This window comes from Eupeodes corollae, chromosome 2 (genome assembly GCF_945859685.1).
Source record: "Eupeodes corollae chromosome 2, idEupCoro1.1, whole genome shotgun sequence".
Classification (NCBI taxonomy): Eukaryota; Metazoa; Arthropoda; class Insecta; order Diptera; family Syrphidae; genus Eupeodes; species Eupeodes corollae.
This window is the reverse complement of record NC_079148.1, coordinates 123,457,955-123,478,658: the sequence shown is the minus strand read 5'-3', so window position 1 is coordinate 123,478,658 and position 20,704 is coordinate 123,457,955. Positions and strand designations below refer to the sequence as shown.

The 20,704-nt window shown below is 33.2% G+C and overlaps 1 protein-coding gene across 10 annotated transcripts in view; it reads right to left on the bottom strand.

Annotated features, from left to right (window-relative positions):
* LOC129947949 (serine-rich adhesin for platelets) overlaps positions 1–20,704 on the bottom strand; it is a 206,508-nt gene that overhangs the window by 50,069 nt on the left and 135,735 nt on the right. For 9 of the 10 annotated variants that reach the window (XM_056058733.1, XM_056058734.1, XM_056058727.1 and 6 more), the window contains 8 exons: positions 18,543–18,849; positions 16,391–16,750; positions 15,819–16,104; positions 15,150–15,730; positions 14,964–15,076; positions 12,208–12,439; positions 11,394–12,132; positions 11,158–11,319 (listed from right to left, as the gene is read on the bottom strand). In XM_056058733.1, the coding sequence (XP_055914708.1) occupies positions 11,158–11,319; positions 11,394–12,132; positions 12,208–12,439; positions 14,964–15,076; positions 15,150–15,730; positions 15,819–16,104; positions 16,391–16,750; positions 18,543–18,849 (2,780 nt within the window). The remainder of the gene's footprint in view (positions 1–11,157; positions 11,320–11,393; positions 12,133–12,207; positions 12,440–14,963; positions 15,077–15,149; positions 15,731–15,818; positions 16,105–16,390; positions 16,751–18,542; positions 18,850–20,704) is intronic. The other variant, XM_056058726.1, reaches the window with a different exon arrangement.

The following is a 20,704-nucleotide window of genomic DNA, read 5'->3' as shown; positions in this document are numbered from 1 at the left end:
TACAAGTCAACAGAATTACCAATTAAATTGACAAATAAATGAAGTTACGTATTAATAGTTTTTTTAAGATTAAATTATTCAATATTTTTAAGCTTTTACACATAACACTAAAATACTTACTTCAATTCAAACCAATACAATTTAATGAACAATGTTGCTACTAACATTTGCTTAGCTTTTTAAATAAATTCAATAAATAATTTGTATTACAGAAAAATTGAAAACTACTAAAAATACAGGATTTCTAATAGTTTTTAATAGCTTATCATTTCAACAGCTGCCGGTCGATAAAAGATAAACTGCAAATATTTGAGCTGATGGGACAAATTAATGATTTTGCATGGAAGGAATTGAATAAAATTGGTGTGAACGACGATTATTTTAAAAAGAAATCATCTTGAAACCAAAACGAGATGAGACGAAACTACTTTAAGGCCTTCGAGACTTCTTCTAATATCAGACAAAAATGCAGAAATGTTTTGTGATGTCTTCGATTCGTTTAGTACTCTGGAGAAACCCTCTTAGAATCTTAATGACCTGCATTGAGAAACAAACATGTTTCTGAAAATATATAAAGGGTTTTTCAACTGGCGCGGAAAGCTTTTGGCTCCTCGTGGCAGCCATTTTGTTTAAGTGACAACTGTCAAATCTTTTGTTTATTATTCAGGATCTAAATGAAAAAACTTTATTTTTAAAATACGTGTTCATTATCGCAAGCGTTGGACCTTTGCCTCGGGCCTTCACCCGTACAATATCCAACTGATTCAGAAGTTTAAAGTTGATTACCATAGACAACGCCGTTTGTTCGCTGACTGGGCTTCGAATCGTTTGGAAGATGATTCCAATTTTGGCCTTTTGGTGTTGATTTTAAGCCGGCGACGGCGTAATTGGTTGTACTTTTTTGAAGTAATCGTCGGCGGTAATCGTCAACAGCGAGCAGTACATTACGATGATACCTTATTTCTTATGGCCCAAATTGAACTAGACGTAATGTGGTTCCAGCAAGATGGCGCTACGTGCCACACAGCTAACACCACGATTGACATTTTGCATGAACGATTTGAGGGTAAGGTTATCTCTCGCAGGGATGATGTGAATTGGCCAATAAAGTCATGCGATTTGAGCCCCCTAAACTTTTTCCTATGGGGTTTCTTGAAGTTGCAGGTCCATGCAAATAAATGACAATTGACTGATAGGTAGTCTAACGGCCCGAAAGGTTGAGGTTATTAGAATTCTCTTGCAGCGTGATTTCGACAAGATTCAGTGAAATTGCGACGACTGGAAACTGAAAATAAATGTCCAGAAGTCCGGACTCCGTCAAAGAATTGGTGCAAGATGCTCATCGTTGATCTTCACAGGCAGCGATTAGCAAGCAAAAGTGTAGTGAAGTATCTCGGTATCTGGTTAGATCAGTATTTATATTTCGACAGACATATAAATGCTTATCTGACCAGGGCCAGAGGAGCCTTCGCTCTGACGAAACGGCTGTTTTTTAGCAGTCGGCTTGACTCTAGAGTGAAGGTAATTTGCCGACAATCGTTTATGGTTGAAGTTTCGGGTGTTCGAGCGGTATTGTGTACGACGCTATACCGGCTTATATAGGTATTCCTTTTCTTAGATAGATGGGGTCTGATACAGCATAGATTGGCAGTTCCGCTAATCTACCACGGCAACCGACGAACCGTTGATAGGCGACTCTTGTACAATCGAGACGTCATGGCACAAGGCGGAGCAGAGCTCCTTCGGTTCAGTAATGCTGTGTCCGAACGGGACCGAACTGATAGGGTGAAGCAGGAGAACCAGTTTTGGTGGCTTCAATCGGCACTTGATAGTGGGTAGTCGGGATGGGGTTTTAAACCTTGGCCGGCTTAAATACTTGTTTTATAATTTTAGGGTTTAGTTTTAAGTAATATAGGCATTTTTTTTTAGTTACAAAAAAAAAATAATCGAAAAAACATGAAATAAAGAAAAAAAGTTTGCCTCCCGTGAGGAATTGACAAATCCTTCAAGAGTAATTTTTGTCATGAAAAATGCTTTCTCAAACTAGCCGTTCGGTTTCGGCTTAAAATTGTAAGTCCTCTTCATTCCTGACAACATAATTCACAGACAAAAATGGTTGAAAGTTGTAAGTCACTTAGCAATAGTTCTCAACGGACTGTTGCGCCACCTAATTTATTATTTGTTTTATCTCAAAATACGATGTTTGCTTTGTCTTATTATAAGCTCTATATATTTGAAATTTGACCACCCTTTTCCAAATGGATCGTTAATTCGCGAGTCTTCAATAAAATACCCTTGGAGACGAGATGAGACAAGAGCGGACTACCAATAAAACAAATCGAGCCGAAACTCAATTAAACAATACTGAGGCCGATATCCAGACGAGTTTGACATTTTTCAATTTTGAAAAGACGAGAACAGCAAAAGTCTCTTTGGGTCTTGTTTCTGGTCAGTCCTAACATCAACTTAGCTATAGATTTTTACTTTTTTTAAGTTTTTAAAATATCTTTGATTTTTTCGAAAAAAATTATTTCGTTTCTGGTTTTTTTTGTGCTTTATTTTGGAACTTTCGACACGTAATGGAATCGGAAGTCAATATTAATAATAACGCTTAGATATTTGAATTATTATACATACGAGTACATGAATAGACTTTTCCATGACACTCTTTTATCTGCGACAATCGGTACTTTATCTTCAAAGCAAAACAAAAAAACACAAATTGTAACGAACGTGCGTGACCTTTCAACGTTATCGTACAACCATAATTGTGTACCGTGTTAATAGAGCTTATATGACCTAGTACACGAATAAAACCTCTACAATTTACTATCATCAGTGTCAATTATATTCTTTACCTTCTCTTCGAAACATACGAGTACAAGAGTAAATGTTTTTTTTTGGAAAAAGACATACCTGCCTAACCTAGGTAGATTATACGTATACAAGTCGACCAACACTTCATAAAGATATCTGATACCTACTGAATGCAAGTATTTATATCTTACTAAGCAAACATTATCGTGAGCAATAAATTGGATTTTATTCAACGAATTAAACAAACACAGCTCAGCACAAGACAACACGAACTTTAACTGGAATAAAGTTTATGGTGCCACCAATTGCACTTTCGTTTTCATTCTCACGAACTTTTAATTCATCATTCATATACCTTACCTATGCATGTATCTTATATCTACCTGCAACAAAAATGCATCTAAGCCTTCTGGCACGGGACAGGAGGTGGAGGTGCTTACATACATAAAACAAAGTCCACTAAGAAACCTTCTTTTTCATAAACAAGTCAAGCAACTTGTTCTAATCAAACCGTTTGTTGCACTCACTTTTCTTATACCACTAGTCCACGAGTCCACGACCACGAGTCACTCACTCAAGGCGATATGGGGGGGAACTTACAAGCTACAAGTTGGCCCGCATTGCATGCAGATGATGCGGAGATGAAAATGGGGAGAGAAGAGTTCACGAATCGCACGATTTTGGTCTGCGCTGCGCTGAGTGCTGGTGTCAGTGGAATGCCCTCCATCGATAGATCAGCAAAAATACTGACGCCACCCGCTCACCAGAGACCCAACCAACATCTGCCGGACCGTGAGCGTGAGGTCTTCGAATCTTCATTTTATACCTATAAGATACAAACTGTGGTATGGGTGAATCATCATCATTATCATCAACAGCATGGAGCCCTGGTAAAGAGGGTTACCCATAGAAACGCGGGACATAACGGAAAATATTATGTTTCCAGCGTTGTGCCGTGCCGGTGGTGCTGCTGCATTGCTTGTTTGACTATAATGGATATAAAGTTGTGGGAAAGGCGCACCTTGGAGGCCATTTACCATTTACAGTTGTTGTCGAAAAGTAAGGTGCACAAGGAATTCACCAGCACAAGCACCAGCTCCAGCACTATTACAATCACCGGCATACTCAACTCAAGTCAAGTCACAGCGAAAGGTCCTCTCAGGTTGTTTGGTTTTTCCATGCGGGCACGATTTCCCCCCTCGAACCGCATGACTGTAACCCCAAAACGTTCTTAACTACGGCGGTGGACAAAAAAGGTGATGGTGGAGTGGCAAGGCGAGTCACCGCACCGCGCCACGCTGCAGTTGTAATAAATTTTCCGGACGATAAAATAACAAAGTAGTAAGCTGCTAAAGGTAAGGTATATTATGTTGGTGGTTCAATTTCAATGTGGTGGAGCTCTTGTGAGCATGGACAGAAAAAGATAGTATTGTTAGAGATAGTATTTCGGAGATAGTAGATAGTTGCAAAAAAAGTACCTATACTTTGGGTCTTAAAAAAGTCAGATCGGAACCCGCATGATGATGTGAAGTCGCTTTGGCATGGTTTGTTAGCCATGCTAAGTGAAATAGTTTAAATTCAAAGCCGATTACTTTACAGTCTGCTACCTTAATGAGGTTATCAATTCTGCATCTTTCTCCTATAGCAGCGCATGATTGTTTGCATGATGTGAAACACAGAGGCGCTAGGAAATATTTTTTTTGAGAAGGGGGCGGTGGAGTACATTTTGAAAGATCTTATTCACTCGGAGAAAAATTGAATAAGGAACTAAATTGAATTAAAAGTTGATTGTTCCTTACTTCAAAAAAAAGAAAATAAGTAAGTTGTTGTCCTTACAATGAATTATGAGCAAAATTACAGTTTCGTAGTTTTTGTGAAAATCACAAGAAAATGTTTGAAACGGTGCGAAATATTTCATAAATATATTTGCAGTTAAAAATTTTATTTAAATTTCCAAATCCACTTTTGTAACATGTTCAATGTAGTCTTAAGCTTTGTTGATATTGTCTTCTTTTCTGTTAACATTTTAGATACAATTTGTGGATGGTAAAAAACCAAGGGTTATGAAAGCTACTTTATTGAGCTATCCGTCCCTGGAACAGGCAAGTCAGTGCAACAATGATGAACATAAGAGATATTATTGAAAGAAAGACCTCATGCATGTTGTTAAGTTTTTTTCATATAATAAATCAAATCAAAAACAAATAAATAAACTGCAAATAGCTAACTATTTGCCTTGCATATAAAAAAGGAATCAAGAAAAGGAAAGATTGATTATGAGCGTTTTTATTTTTATTTTGTAAGAAATTGTCATTTGATGCGATGAAGCTAAAGGTAGATATTTCTTTATGAATATTTATATGTACGGATGTATCTATAAAAACGATACAAGTAACTACCAACTTTTATCATCTAACATGCTTTTAGCTTACGAATGTTAAATTTTTAATACAAAATGTGAATGGATGAAAACTTTCTTTATAACATCTATCTGGAAAAATGATGAGGGGATATGTTGAAGTAAGTACTTACCTATAGTCGATACTCACTTGTAGGAGATAAGTAATTACAACTAGAAGATTTGTTTTTTTTTTACATTTTGTTAAGACGAGACATAAATCTTAATAAACGAGGTGCTGATGCTTGTTGAAAACTTTCACGAGATTATTAAAATCGATGAAAGCCTTTTTTCATGCCACAAACTTAATAAGATACAAATGTTGAAAAGATTTTGATGTAGTGATTCATTCACATGTCAATTTGATATTTTAATAAAAATAGTCGTGAAAAACATGTTAACATTTTACAACTTTGTTATGTACGTAGAGGTAAGTGTATTTTTCTACTTATCTTAAATATGGCTCTTAAGATATGTTCCGATAGAATTGCTTTAATTTAATTTAAAAAAAACTGAAACCAACACGTTTCAAAAATATTGCACTATATAATGTTCTTTTCATTGATCATAAAACAAATTTGGTAAAAAATATTCTTTAAAAGCACAGAAAACTGACTAGGAATAGCTTTTGGATGTTACTTATATTGATAACTGTCCATTAGTGTCCTATCAAATATTTAGTATGATTTGTATTTTTAAAAATGTTAAGAACGTTCTCAGTAGTATTAAATTATTTTGAAGGTTGTTTCATTTCACAAAATTTGATTAACTGTTAATATAATTTTTTAATCAATGAATAATTTTAGAATTTAAAAAATGACCTTTTTGACATCTGGTTAAATGTTTAAATAAGTATTCAAAGGACAACCGTCAGATTAAATTCACACAAAAATGTTCATAGTTTTCGTTCAAACTTCAATATTTGTCGATATGGTCAAAAGTGGTGTCTATTGTTTGGAATTCGGTTTATGTATTTAAGTAACAACTGAAACTGTGATAGTTTCATGGACCATTTAAGGTACGAAACGGGAACTTTGATAAAACACAATGCTTAAAACTAGTAAAGATGTTTTTTTGACTGAACACATTTGAGAAATAAATATGTTGATTTTAAATTTGATGTATTAATATTTAATATTTTACCTGGAGAAATTAAAAACTGCAAAAAATTTTTAAAAATTATTTAGAAATGAATTAAGAATTTTAAATTTGATAACTTCCCATCCCGTCTGTCGATTTGTGTTACTTAAAAGGTTTGTAGGTTTTCGTGTTTTGTTAAAAAATTTATCGGTTAATTTGTTTGGTTATTTTTTTTGGTAGATTTTAATTTTGTATGAAAAAACTGACTGTTAAATTGTTAAAAAAAAATTATTGAATGGTGAAAACAATATTTCTTATATCTTAAATTTTTGAAATGATAATTGAGTCGATAATCAGTTTCTATGAACTTTTAGTAATGTTTTTGTTAAAAAAACTGTTAATTCGTTCTCAAAATTTTACTGAATGTTGAAAACAATATTTCTCATAAGATAAAATAAGTTTGAAACCATAATCTGAAATTTTTGAAAAGATATTTGAGTCGAGATTCAATTTTACCTTTAAGTTATGTTTTTTTAGGTTTTCATTTTTTATACAAAAAAAACATTCAATTCGATTTTTGTTAAAATTTTACCAGATGTTAAAAACATTATACTTCGTTGCACAAAATTGTTTTGGAGATAAAATCATTTCATATTCGTAAAACTTGCGAGGCAAAAACTTTATTTGAATTTTTTTCAAAAAATGTATTTGTTTGGTTTCTCGTTACAAAATATAATATAAAATTTAATTCAATCCTCTAGCGTTATTGATTCGTGAGATATTTAGGGTTAACTAAAATTTTCAGATTAATTTAAACTGCTATTGTAAAAAAATCACCCAAGCAATTTTCTTGAGATCGATTTCTGCATCGTTGTCCATTGTTATCTGTGTAACAAAATTTATTTATAGTCGATATCTCTTTTGGTTCTTGAGCTATGGACTACGAAAAAAACGTCGCGAACGTACGAGAACGTATACGAGTGCACAGGCATCGTTCTACAAATCTTTTATTTCGACTCTAGGGACCTTGAAACGTCGAGAAATGTCAGAATTTTCAATTCGACAAATCGGACCTATTACAATAACTTTCTATGGGAAATAAAAAAGAAAAGAGATGCGAGCCACACTCTTAACTTCCCTGTCGTTCCTGTCTGTCGATATTTCTTACATTTACCAAAATATTTTTAACAATAATTCGAATAAAATAAAAAATTGTCAAAAACCATTTCTCATCAGTTTGAAATGGTTTTTGTAAGTTTTCGATTTTTCTAGAAATAAAATGAACGACCAAAAACAATTTGTTTTCAAAAATGTGAACACCATTTAATTTCTCCAAATTCCTTTATCTTTCAAAATTTGTATTTGAAAATCGTTAGGGCGGTGTTTCTTTTTAAATTAATTTTATTTATGTATATTTATAAAATTTTTCAACTAAGTTTTAAAACTTTTTTGCTATCCAGTTATTGAGAGCTTACGTTCTATATTTTAATTTCTTTAAAAAATAATGATCCCCTTTAAAGATATCGAATATCAAATTTGTATTGAGCCAGTATAAGAGCTTGTGCAGAAATAGTTGAAGCAGGGGGTACCCTTTTGGAGCAATACAAACATATTTTTTTTATATTGAACAAATTTTGACGAAAATTAAAAAAAAATCTTAAAGCTTATTTTTGAGAAAATTCTAATTTTCTATTTTTGATTTGAAAATATAAAAACGCCTAACGCGCACCGGCTCAAAACTTTTGTTTCTAAATTTGAAATCAATCGACACAATTATTTGCTCTGTAGAGATAGGACAGATGGGTGGAGTTGGAGGACCCACTTTTTTCGACTTCTCTACCACCGTAATGTCATGATTGATAAAAATATTGAATTCGAAATTCTTTACGAAAGCAAAACATGCTTATTTGATTCTTCAAAAAACTTAACTTAGTCAGCAACAATATTTTTCATTAGATTTTTCCAAGAAAATAACGTTATGTTAACAACAGTATTTTGTATAGAATGAAATAATTTTGAAATCAAAACATACCTTAATTTTAGAGAGTCGAAAATCTGTCTTGATTCTTATGTTTTATCAAAAACTGTCTATATTTTCTAAATACTTTACCAAATGTTGAAAACATTCTTTTTAGTTTAGTTTGAAGCTAAGCCCTTTAATTGTTGCTAATATATTCCAACTATAAATCATTTTTAATAAGTTGAAAGTAATATTTGTTTCGGTTTGTTTTTCTTTGGAAAAAAATATATGGGGTTCTGAGAATCCTCAAGAAATTGAAAAGAGGCCAATTACATCCACAAAAAATCACTGTTTAGTGCGCTCTTTGGTCCGGTTTGTTATTGGATCTTACTGCTTTGAAAACGACCAAGAAGCGACTGTCACCGTCAATTGGGAGAACACGACTTGGAGAATATGTGGTTTCAATAAGACAGTGGCATATGCCACACATTTTGAGCGAATATGGCTTTATTGCAAGAGACATTTCCTGGTCGCGAAATTTCTCTTGGTGCCAATATCAACTAGCCACCAAGATCTTTCGATTGCGATCGCTGAACTTTTTTTTGTAGAGCTACACAAAAGACAATGTTTATGCAGATAAACCTGATATACCGCTTAATACGTGGCAAAAAGCGGTTGAAACTTGTCTCAAAAGAATCGATGGTTTCAAGAGTTCCCATGGTGTTCATTTAAATCATACATAATGTCAAAGTTCAAACCTTATGATAAAAAGAAATATGAAATATGTAAAAATGGGTTTTATTTACGTTTACTTTTTAAACCGGAAAATGGATAGCCCTGTATTATAAATTTAAGAGTAAATTGATGTCATTGTTCCGAAGATATTTGGGGTGAACCAAATTCTTCACTTATTTTAAATTGCAATTTTGTTCAAAGTCTATTCTGCATCTTTTGATGTTGTTCTTTGGGACATTGACACGTCGAGAAGTGTCGAAAATTTCAAATTTTCGTACAATTTCAAAAACTTTTTATGGAAAGCTAAAAAAAATACCATTTTTACTCAACAAAAAATTGAAAATTTAATTAAAAATTCGAAAATAGTTTTCCTTCTCAAATATTTAATTCAATTTCTTGATTTTGTATACATTCATTCCAAAGTTTTCTAAGTGACACTTTGGATGGGAAGTTATTGGGCTCTTTTTAATTTTTGAGTGACGTAAGTGCATTTTATTCTTTTTAAAGTATACAATTTCAAAAAGATTCTTAGAGGATCGACACACTTAATATTCACAAAATCTTCACAGTTGTGACATTGTAACTAAACCACAAAACGTTATTTCATGTCGTAATATCAACTTTACCCTATTTCCATTTGAAAATTGTTATATTTTGCATATTTACATACAAACTGTGACGCGCAACAAAGAAATATAATTTAATGAAGTAATTTATTATTGTATGAAACGCATACAATTACATTATGATTTGCACAAAAGTTTGATTCTTAAATTTTGTATAAATAAATCCAAAGTTATGTAACAACAAACAGTAAAAACAAGCACTCACTTAAACAAAAACAAACATACCTTATTTTATCTAAACTCTAAAATGTAGAAAGTGCATCTTTTACATTATTATAAACGAAGGGTTATACAATTTGTTTTACTCCTCACAACATATATGTACAAGTTACGATATTAAAAACATTTTTATTGTATTTAGATACCTTCCTTATCTTCTTGCAAAAATTGATTTAGTTTTTCTTTTTAAATTCAATAAAAAGAAAAACACACTTTGAGTGCATTATACTCTGCGAACATTGGCATCGAGCCAAAAACGTATAATTTATTTGACTTTTCTTTTTAATGTCTAAAAGTTTAACAAGGGCAGCAGAGTGATTTTTAATGTTTTGATGAAGTTAAATTTGTTTTCGAAAGCCCACAAAACAAAATAGAAACAATATTATGTATTCGGGTTAGTGGGTGGGTAGGATTTGTTTTACCTTGTAGTTGAAAGATGTTTGAAGTCTAAATGATGGGTATTTTTTTTTGTAGGGCCGAATTTTTGAGACTGAATTTATGATTTGTTTAATAACTTTGACACATTGAAATAAAATTGATGTTTTTTTTATTAATCCAGGCGCATTTGGAATGTGACAAAATTAATTTATTAATTTTATCTTCATATTAAACATTTTTATTTCTTGTTTTAAATTTTGTGAAACATATTCAAAATGAAATTAATCAAATAAAATATAAAAAATAGCAACGAGATTGAATGAGTTTCAAGGTATTATAATTTTGAATCAATGTTTTGAAACTTGAGACTCAAGTGCTTACGTAATTTGTCGATGGTACTGTGGTATTCAAAAAATTAAAAGCTATTGAAATTAATTAAGAGAAGTTGAAGCTTTGACTGTTTGGATCTGTTTATGGTACTTGAAATCTTTCTTCAACCGCGAAGATCGCGAGTAATGCAAATATAAAGTTCTTGGAATAACCTTCGAAATTATGTTTATTAAATTTTGTTAGATTAAATACAAAATTTGCACATTTTTCGGTGCTTTTAGATCGTTTGGAATTTCTATTTTTGTGTGCTTAGGTGAAAACCAAACAAGAATCAATGTTGATTTAGACTTTTGCGAGCAAAATCAAAAAGCTATTTGTTTACAAAACAAAAGTAAATGTTCAACATTTTTTTTAATAAATTTGATAAATTTGCATTCACTAAGAATAAACGAATTTTTTGAAAGAAAATGTTATTAAAATGTCATTCATTTTTCTCTTAACCTCGTTTAGTTTTAATGTTATTCGGGATTTTTGTTTTGTTTTTAATTTTTCTAGAAATGAAATTGCTTTTTAATGGTTCCACTTTTGCCTCAAACTTAATTTCTATCACTTACATCATATTATTGTCCTTTTCGTTTCTATTATGCACTCGAAGGATTGTATTCAATTCCCTCATCATATCGCTGCCTTTGCCTTCAAGCTCCGAAAGCATCTGTGAATCGTCCATTTTGTGCAAAGCCGATCCGCTGCGACTTCTAATCGATGCAGACATCCTGCTAAGAGAAATTTTCCAAAAATTACTTTTATAGTATCCCACATTTCAAAATGACAACAAAACTGCGAAAATTACTTATCAATCGAATCCATACTGCTGTTGACATCGAAGTCCATCATCATGTCATCAGAGCAAATCGATTCACATGGTGACAATGTATCCAAGGATTCGGCTCGATTCAGAACGACCTTCCGCAGAGATACCGGTGTTCTGAGACTTAATTCAATGGCAGCTTGAAGAGCACTTCGTGCCTTTGATTGACTTTTAAGTGACCTCATTGACCCAGTTTCCATTAGAGTTGGTGTGTCTGTATGCGAATGACCAACGTGAGCACCTAGTTCGATACCATCATTCGATTCATTGAATAACAACGCCGGCTGATCAGCAATCTCATCGTCAATCAGAAAATCCCGACCGCAATCGGAGAGCGATAGCGAATGCGAAGCATGCGTCGGAGTACCTGGAGAAAGTGGAGAACAAACCTCAAACTCAGGGGATATCTCATCGATGTCCTTTTCCTGGATCTCAAGATTGTTCTTCTTTTTCTGCCGCTTACAGACCACATCTTCTGACTCTGTGCTGCTAACCAAACTATCTGTGGGCGATGTCTCATCGTCCAAAAGGAACTCAGACGCAACAGCTGCCGCCATTTCGGCGAATTTAGACTCTGTAATATTTGTAAGTGATATTGGTCTTTCTGGTTTGCTTTCAACGTCGACATCGGCTTCAACATCGCAATCGATCTCAAAGTCTTTTTGTATTTTCTCATCTTGTTGTTCGATTTCAAGCTGTGGGCCAGATTCTGTGATGGATGCTTGAAATGCAAACAAACAAAAAATTGGTCAAGTTAGTCCTTACAAATTATTTCTGAAAGAACAGTCAAACTTACAAATGGAACTTATTGCAATATCACTGATCATTGTGGGACTTATGTCCTCGGTTATTGGCAATATAGCATCGGTTTTTTCATTGTGATTATCCTTGCTTTCGTCACTGCTGCTTATGCTTAAACTACTACAATCTTTTATGGCTAACGATTCACCAGCGTTACACCATGATGTCCTTGAGCTTCCAGGAGATGAATTTTTACTAAATGTATTTATGTCTTTAAATTGATGGCTCTGTAAAAAAAAAGAAAAAAATGTTTTTCTCAATTACTTTTTTATTAGAAGAATTAAAAGCACTTTTACATATGTATATAGTTTCTCTAGTTAGTTGATGTTTTTGAAGGTTGTTTTTTAAAAATAAAGTGGTTTTCTAAAGCATGAATATTTTTTTGAAATTTGTTTTTGCAAATTCAGTTCTTCCTTTCAAGTCAAGCCCTTCTTCCCCTTCAAAATATAACTTTACTCAACGCACTTCCCATCAGATCGCACTTAACAGAAAACATTTTGAAATTAATTTTGAACTTCTCCAAAATGTTGGCAACGATTACAAAATTTTCATTTCATTTGAGGTATCATATCTCATACAAGCTATTAAAAAGTGACTTTTCCATACCCATTTTCAAACTGTTATCTGTGAACTGACTTTTAAAGAGGTGGATATGAATGTCAGTTTAAAATCGCTAATGTTTTAGTTCTATAAAAGTATGTTTTTCAAAAATCCGTCATAAATTTTGATTTGTAAATAATATTTTGGGATATTTAAATTGGGCAGGTTCAGATGACATAAGGGACTTGAAAGTAAAGCAAGTTTCTAGTAACTGATTGTACAGCTGCCAAAAAATTGGCTTCAATTAAGGCAACTTTATTGGAAACTTGACTGGAAAGTTAGTCAAGAAAACACTCCCTCTCAAGTCAAGTTTATTTTCTGTCAAAATGACAGTTAATCATAGTATTTCATTTAACTGAAAGCTTAACTTTATTACTTTATTACTTTATGATTTATTTATTTTCTGTAAAACTCCATTTGATGTTTTCTGTAAAATTTGTCTTGTCAATTTGGAAAAGCAATAAGTAATTTTTCTGTACAATACAAATCGTCATGAGCTTGCACCTTGTTTGAGTAGTGTTTCTAGACAATAAGATTTTGTACGATAAATTGAAGGAAGGGGTTAGAAAAGTAAAGTTCGAATTTAAAATGTATGAAGTGTGAAAAACAAACCAGTCAAAATGTTCGTTCAAAGAATGCAGTTGACTGCAAATGAAGTCCCTTATGTTGTCTGAACCTGACCATTGTCTGAGTGTTCACTGACATCTGGGAATCGTCATTTTTAAAAAATTAAAACGCTGTAAACTTGCTTCTTGTATCACTTTATAGTACTCTCGTGGGGAATAAAGACCGAGGTGACATCGAGGCAGGCGTCTAGGAAATTATTTCGGTAGATTTGGGAATGGAAAAAAATCGCAGGTGCCCTTAAAAAGTTTAAGTCTTTTGGATAGAGTCTAAAAAATAGATTCGAAAATCATAAGCCATAGAACTATAATCGATACTTTTACATCGCTTGAATATCGTCGCAACATTTCAGGTCTTTCGTAGTGTTGCCGATATTTTTCAAAACAATATTTTGTTAGATAAGCCTGTTGCATGAAACAATTCGGCAATTCTGTAGTACCCGTGGCGTAATGTGGTGCATTGAACTGTCATGCCAGAGGTCTTGGGTTCATCTAAAGCTTTTTTTACGGGCACTGCCTATTGCGATTCTTGTCCTGGCCTAAAGAAAACGTGATATCGACATCTGATATCCGTATTTTCTCAGATAGCCAGGCCGCTATCAAATCTCTGGACACTGTCTCTATAAACTCTATAACAGTCCATAACTGTTGATCATCTCTAATGGATTCCAGGCAACTGTAAGGCAGATGAACTCGCCAGGAACGGTACAGTAAAGCCCATCCTATCACGTTTGGCACGTATTGGCATACCAATCGCTACTTGTAAACTTTTGCTAATGCAAGACGCTGTGAGAAGGGAAGGCACCAGCTGGAACAACATCGTGAACAACCACGTGTCAAGTCACAAAAAGCATCTGGCCAACACTGGATTTAAAACGTTCAAGGTGCTTGCTCTCTCTAAGCAGATCGCATATAAGCTCGATAATGGGTGTCATAACCGGACACTGTCTAATAGGAAAGCACGCCAAGAGACTATTCGTATTCTCAAACAACTTTTGCAGAAGCTGTATGGACGAGGAAGAGGAAGAAACAGTTCTTCATCTGCTATGCACATGCCCTGCTCTGGCTCGAAAACGCAAGAATTACCTAGGAGAATTCTTGTTTAACGATCCAAACGATCTAAATCATATCAGCATAATCAGCCTCTCACGTTTCAAGGAACTCAAACTGGTTGCATTGAGCTTAGGAAAAGCATCAAGATTCAGGTGGAATCACAATGTGCCTAAGTGTGTCCGTTTCCATCTTGCACAGCCACTATAACCTAACCTAACCTAAGCTATTGCGATTAAATGAAAAATAATATCTCTGTCTGTTTTCAGTCACTTGCACCATAACCAAAACTCTTCTGGAATCGCATTGATAATACTTTTTGGTCTAAAAATCTACTTCGTATGCACAGTTTCAAAATGGAAACACTTATTAATTTTCAAAAATTATCTTTTGGCCTCTTTTTAAGTTTTTTCTTTTTTAAACTTTTCAAATGCTTGCTTAGCCATCATATCATAAAACCTAAATTAATTTGACTTACTTTGGCACACTTTTCCGAAGTGGATCGGTCCAAAAATAGTTTCTCCTCCTCCAGACCTTCACTGTCTGATGTGTTTTTAAGAGTTTTTTGATGCTGTCCAATATCTGTTGAATCTAAATTGAAAAAAGCAATAAACAAAAACATCACTTTAAAAACGAACATTTTTTTAAACAATCTATAACTAACCTTGTTCATCTGTCGAACCAGTCGACCGGAAGAACGCTTCCCTAGTTAAAACGGTATTCGAACGAATCAGTCCACTCAGTGGCACTGTCTGATTGTCCGATGAAAAAGCACTGGGTAACTTAGGCAATGCCAATGGCTCGACTGCGCTATCACTGCTGGACAGAGGATCTTCCAAATCGCGCACCTCAAACTTGTGTCTTCCGCTCATGACCATCTGTAGATTCCGAGGGCGACTACGATTCCTTCTAGGTGAACCCGGTTGGGTTGGTTGCGGCTCAGTCAAAGTGGTGTCCAAACTAGCTATTCCCGAATCAGCGGAAATCTCACGACTGCCTTGGAATCCTTTACGATTGTTGTTGGCCATTTGTTTGGCGGTCTTTTGATCCATCTGAGGAGCTGATGCTGCTGTGGAAGATGACGCTGATGCCGTTGATGTTGTTGTTGATGCTGCTGCTGCTGCTGACGACGATGACGATGGAGCCAATCGAATTGGCACTGGATATTCCGGCTTCGGGAGACTTGTTGTCTGCAGAGTGAATTTTGAGAACGTTGCCGACGGTGGACGAGGTGTTGGTCGGACACTGTAAAATTCGAGTGAAGTGGTTGGGATTAGAATAAGAAGGCGATCGAAACTTCGACACACAGAGAGATCGCTTCCGAGATACTTACATAACATTTGTGTGCATTCCAGTATTGACGAACGTATACTGAGGTGGATTCACCAAGCATGGTGTCGGCCTATGTGCCTGTTGCTGCGGCTGATGGGGCTGTTGGTGCTGCAGAAACTGCAGCCGGCTCCGCTGATACTCATTACTGTGGTAGTTGAGTGATTTCTGAGTTATTTTGGGAGCATGTGGCTGATGTCTTGATTCATCGAATTGTTGTTGCCGATCGAGATTCGATAGATTCGGTGTCATTGCACGACCAGAATGTGCGCTCTTCGATCTACGTTTGACTGTGGCATCAACGGCATAAGCATAGACATAGGTATCGTCATCGACATCGGCAGATGCAAGAGACAGACAAAAAGAAAAATTCAAAAAATACCAAATCAATTTAAGGAACAAAAATAGAATAGAAACACTGCACAGGCATAGACACTACAAAGGCACACCCTACCTACACCAAATATAACAGCGAACAGAGCTCACAGGTTGGTGTGGCAGTGCCGCAGTGGCATATACCCGAGTGGCAATGGCACAAGGCGCAATAGCAATTAAACAAAATAAAATTGTACTTACTTGTGGAATTGATGTTATTGTTGTTGATGTTGTTATAGTTGCCGGCCTGGCTGTAATTATTGTTGTCAACGTTATCTTGGAAATCGCTCTGGTACCTGGGAGTGATTCCTGTCGAAGCTGGCCGCACTGTATTTGTGCCTTTGAAGCCAAAGCGATTGCTCCGGTTGATGGCACCACCACCACCGGTCCCAGTCCCACCACCATTGCTTAGAATGGAACGTCCAACGACAGCAGTGGTGTTATCGTTTGGCACTCCTTGAGTTGTTGTCTGATGTTGAGTCTTTCCCGCACCTACTTTCTCAAAGGTTACCATTGGGGTTGTTGTTGTTGTTGTTGACGATGGTATTGTTGTAGTTGATTCTAAAAATATTATGAAAGAATTAATGAGAATCTTTCAAGGTGCTGCGCAGGAGACGATAGCACTATTAGTTGTGCGGTTGAGGACGCAATGATATACAAGATTGACAGTATGTTTGGTCTTTGTTAAATTAATGGAAGGAAGAGAAGGTCGACTACTTTACGTTGAAAATATCTAAATGGATATCTTCAGTAATTGACTACAGTGTGTTTTGCAGGAAAGCACGTTTAAGGAAAGTAATTAAACGTTTTAACATTTACAGAGATAGAATAAATGTTGAAAATGTTGTTGAAAATCTAAGGCCTTAACAAAAAACATTTTCAAAGAAGATTCAATTTTAAAATCGTAATTTGAAACTTTTGAAACTATTTGATTTTTTAAAAAATAACAAAAGTTGTAAAATGTATTTTTTTATAGATAGCTAAAGTTAAAATTTACATTTGAAGTGTCTAAGTAGGGTTTGAAATTATAAATTTGTTGGTAGGTATTTCAAAACTTTTCTTAACTTCAAGAACCTCACATTATGCTCAAAAAATGCATTTTTTATTTTCATTTTTCAAGGATTTTGATTTTTTAATATTTTTAAAATTTCTGTTAGTCTTAAAAAGAAAAATTGCACATGGATATATCTAAAATAAATAAAGTGTACCGAATCAAATTTCAAAAAGATCTCAAAAAAATTTTAGCTTCCACAATTTCTCAGCAATTTTGATAAATCCCAATTCAGTTAGTTTCACACAAAAATAACATTGCAGTTAAAAATAATTAAATCTAATAAAAATAAAAGAACAATAAAAACAATACAATAAAACGGCTTTCAATGTTCAAATTTTTTTTCGTTTTCTATTTGTTTCAAAAATGGTCACTTAGAGATTTTCGAGAATAACTTGAGATTTTTGCACACGAGGAAGGATGTGAGGTAGTATCAAATGGTCTATAGAGTTATAGCTCAAAAATTTTACTAATTCGTTAAGTAAGAATATATTATTCTGTAGACAAAATTTTAATGAAAAAACTTTTTATTTTTATTTATTTAAAAAGTAAAATGTTGAATTAATTTGTATTTCCATTTCCCAAAAATAACATACAAAAGTATTTGAAAGAAAAAGCAATCCTAAGTCATAAATTGCTTCCATGTCAAAAATATTTTTTTTTAAAATGCTTAAGGAAATTTAATTCCAATCAGAATTGTTTCTGCATTAAAACATTTTTGACTCCAAATAAGAATATGATATATTTTTTTGCAAAACATAAATTGATTCAAAACAAAAATTAAAAGAAAACTTAGTATAATGAAAACTTGTTTAATTAGCAAAAATATACTGAACATTAATTTATTTCAAAAGAAATTTAGTAAATTTTTATATCGGGGTGCTTTATTTTTTTTAAAACCATTTGTTAAAAATCAAAATTCTTATATTTGTATGTATTAACCAATCAACAATTTAAGAAAGTCTGAATCAAAGGCATTTTAAAACCCGTTTGATGGATTGGTTTCTTTCCATACACACTGTAGATTTAAAATAAGTCTTCATAGATTGTGTTATCATCGAAATCAGTATTCGTCATGCAATTCCTACATTATTATTAGTGTCTCACAAAATGTCAAAAAACAAAAAAAGGTTTCAATATCAGAACAAAGGTAGATATATCTCACTTAAGATTGTCAAGCTTGCATGTTCCTAAACATTAGCAGATACTTAAACTTTTAAACTATGTTTTACGAGTATACTGGAAAATAGCAAGAAAGCAAAATACCATGGTATCTTTAAATTCATTTTGATAATAACTCACCTGTATTTCCATTCTTATCGTTTTTCTGTGAATTTCCAGTGGTTGTTGTTGTTGTACCTGCTGTCTTAATATTCTCCACCATCACATCTGCAGTATTCATTATCACAGTATCAAAATTGTGTTTTTGTTTTGTCTTTTCATCGCAATTTTGTGTCAAATTGTTTTCGAGCATTTCTTTCTGTTTTTGTAGATTTTTAGATTTCTTCGGTGTTGTATGGAGTTTCTTACGAAAACCAAAGGACATAGCCGTGCCCTTTGTTTCCGGGCCGCCGGCCTTTTTTGAGCTTTTCTTACTTTCTGATTGACCCTGCAAACATAATAAAAATACAATTGTTTTTAATTCTTTCTGTTAATGGAAGCATTTTATTATTTATATGAAGATATGATGTGTTTTCATTGTTTGTTGTTAATTTATTGAGGAAAATGCTCTGCGACAAAACGCACTAAGCGTGTCTGCTGAAATTATGTCAAGCTTTTTTTTTGTTTTATAAGGAAATTTTATAAAAGTGCATACATACAAACTTCTCCTCTACTTAGATAAAAATATCAGACATAATTTTCCATATTTCTATAGAAAAAGAACTTCACCATTAAGACGGATTTTATTTTCAAAAGAAAGTTCTTTGAGAAAAGTGATTAAATAGTACAAAAATAAATAAATATGTTTTCTTTGGTGTATCAACAATTTTATAAATGTATCAGAAAAATATTGAAATATTAATTAGGAGCGTTTTAATATGCATAGAGTGTGTTCCTTGTAAGCAAATCATGGGTACTTGAAGACATTTTAATTAATTTTGTTTGATGTTAGTTTTATTTTCTATAATTTTTCCAAATTGCAACGACCGATTCTTGACATTCGCTTTATCAAAACAGGACAGGCAGTAATTTTTACTATCGCCATAACTTAGTTATATCTTGGTAATAAATTTCTTACACCTAATTGTCAAATTGCTTTTTTTGTGTGTGTGATTGTTATTTTAATATCTGCATTCATATAAGTACAAAAAGTATAAAAATAAAAGGGTCTTTTTAATTCCTTTTTCTTTTCTAATAAATGAAGAGGTGTGCTTAAAATATTTTTGGTATTAGAAAGATGTTCTTATGTTGTTGATAAATTCATTTAGTAATTAAGCAACACTTTTTCACTATAGGTTCTTGAAAGATATCGTATATAGCTATGATAATGACATCGCTTAAAATGTTCAGAAAAAAACTAATACAAATTACGGGCGTTACGATAGTTGCAAAAATGAAGCGTAGTATTGTAATTAAATTACTTTTGAAACAAGGAAAAAATCAAAAATTATTTATGAAGATATGGTAACGTTTTTACTTTCGTGGAAAGCGGTTTTTCAATGACAAAGTGCTTTAAGATGCAAGGTTTTAATTTGCCAAAAAAAAAACAAAAATAGTCCATTTAGAAAAAAATACTTATGATAGCAAATTAATATCTACAACTTATGGAAGGCGTTTCCGAATTTTGAATTTCAAGTATCGTGAAGAAAATATTTTTTTAGAATCCCGTCTCTTATATTCGTGGTTTTTTGTTGTTCTATTTTTATTTCCCTTAGGAAGATATCGTAATGTGTAAAATTTGTCACATTGAAAATTTTGACATTTCTCGGCGTTTCAAGGTCACTTGAGTAGAAATAAAAGATTTTTAGAAAGATGTCTGTGCGTGCTTGCGTACGTACGGTTTTTCGTCCTCCAAAGCTCAAGAACGAGTCGATATATTGACTTCAAATAATTTTCATTGTACAGACAATAAAGCAGAAAGGGCTTTCAAGAAAATGTCGTGGGTGGTTTTTGTGTACTATAGCAGTTTAAAAAAGGTAAACATTTTGGTTAACCCTGAATAACTCACAAACCAACTTGAGACCTGAATTTAATTTTACATTATATATTTTACGAATAAAAAACTATTTCAGCTCCAAAACAATTTTGTGCAACGAAAAAAAAAAACATTTTTAACATCTGGTAAAATTTTGAAAAAAATCAAATTGACATTTTTTTTTATAAAAAATAAAAACCTAAAAAAAAAACATTACTCAAAGTTGGTAAACCTTTAATTTCGACTCAAATATCTTTTCAAGAAATTGAGATTATGACTATTTACTTATTTTATCTTATAAGAAATATTATTTTCAACCTTCGGAACA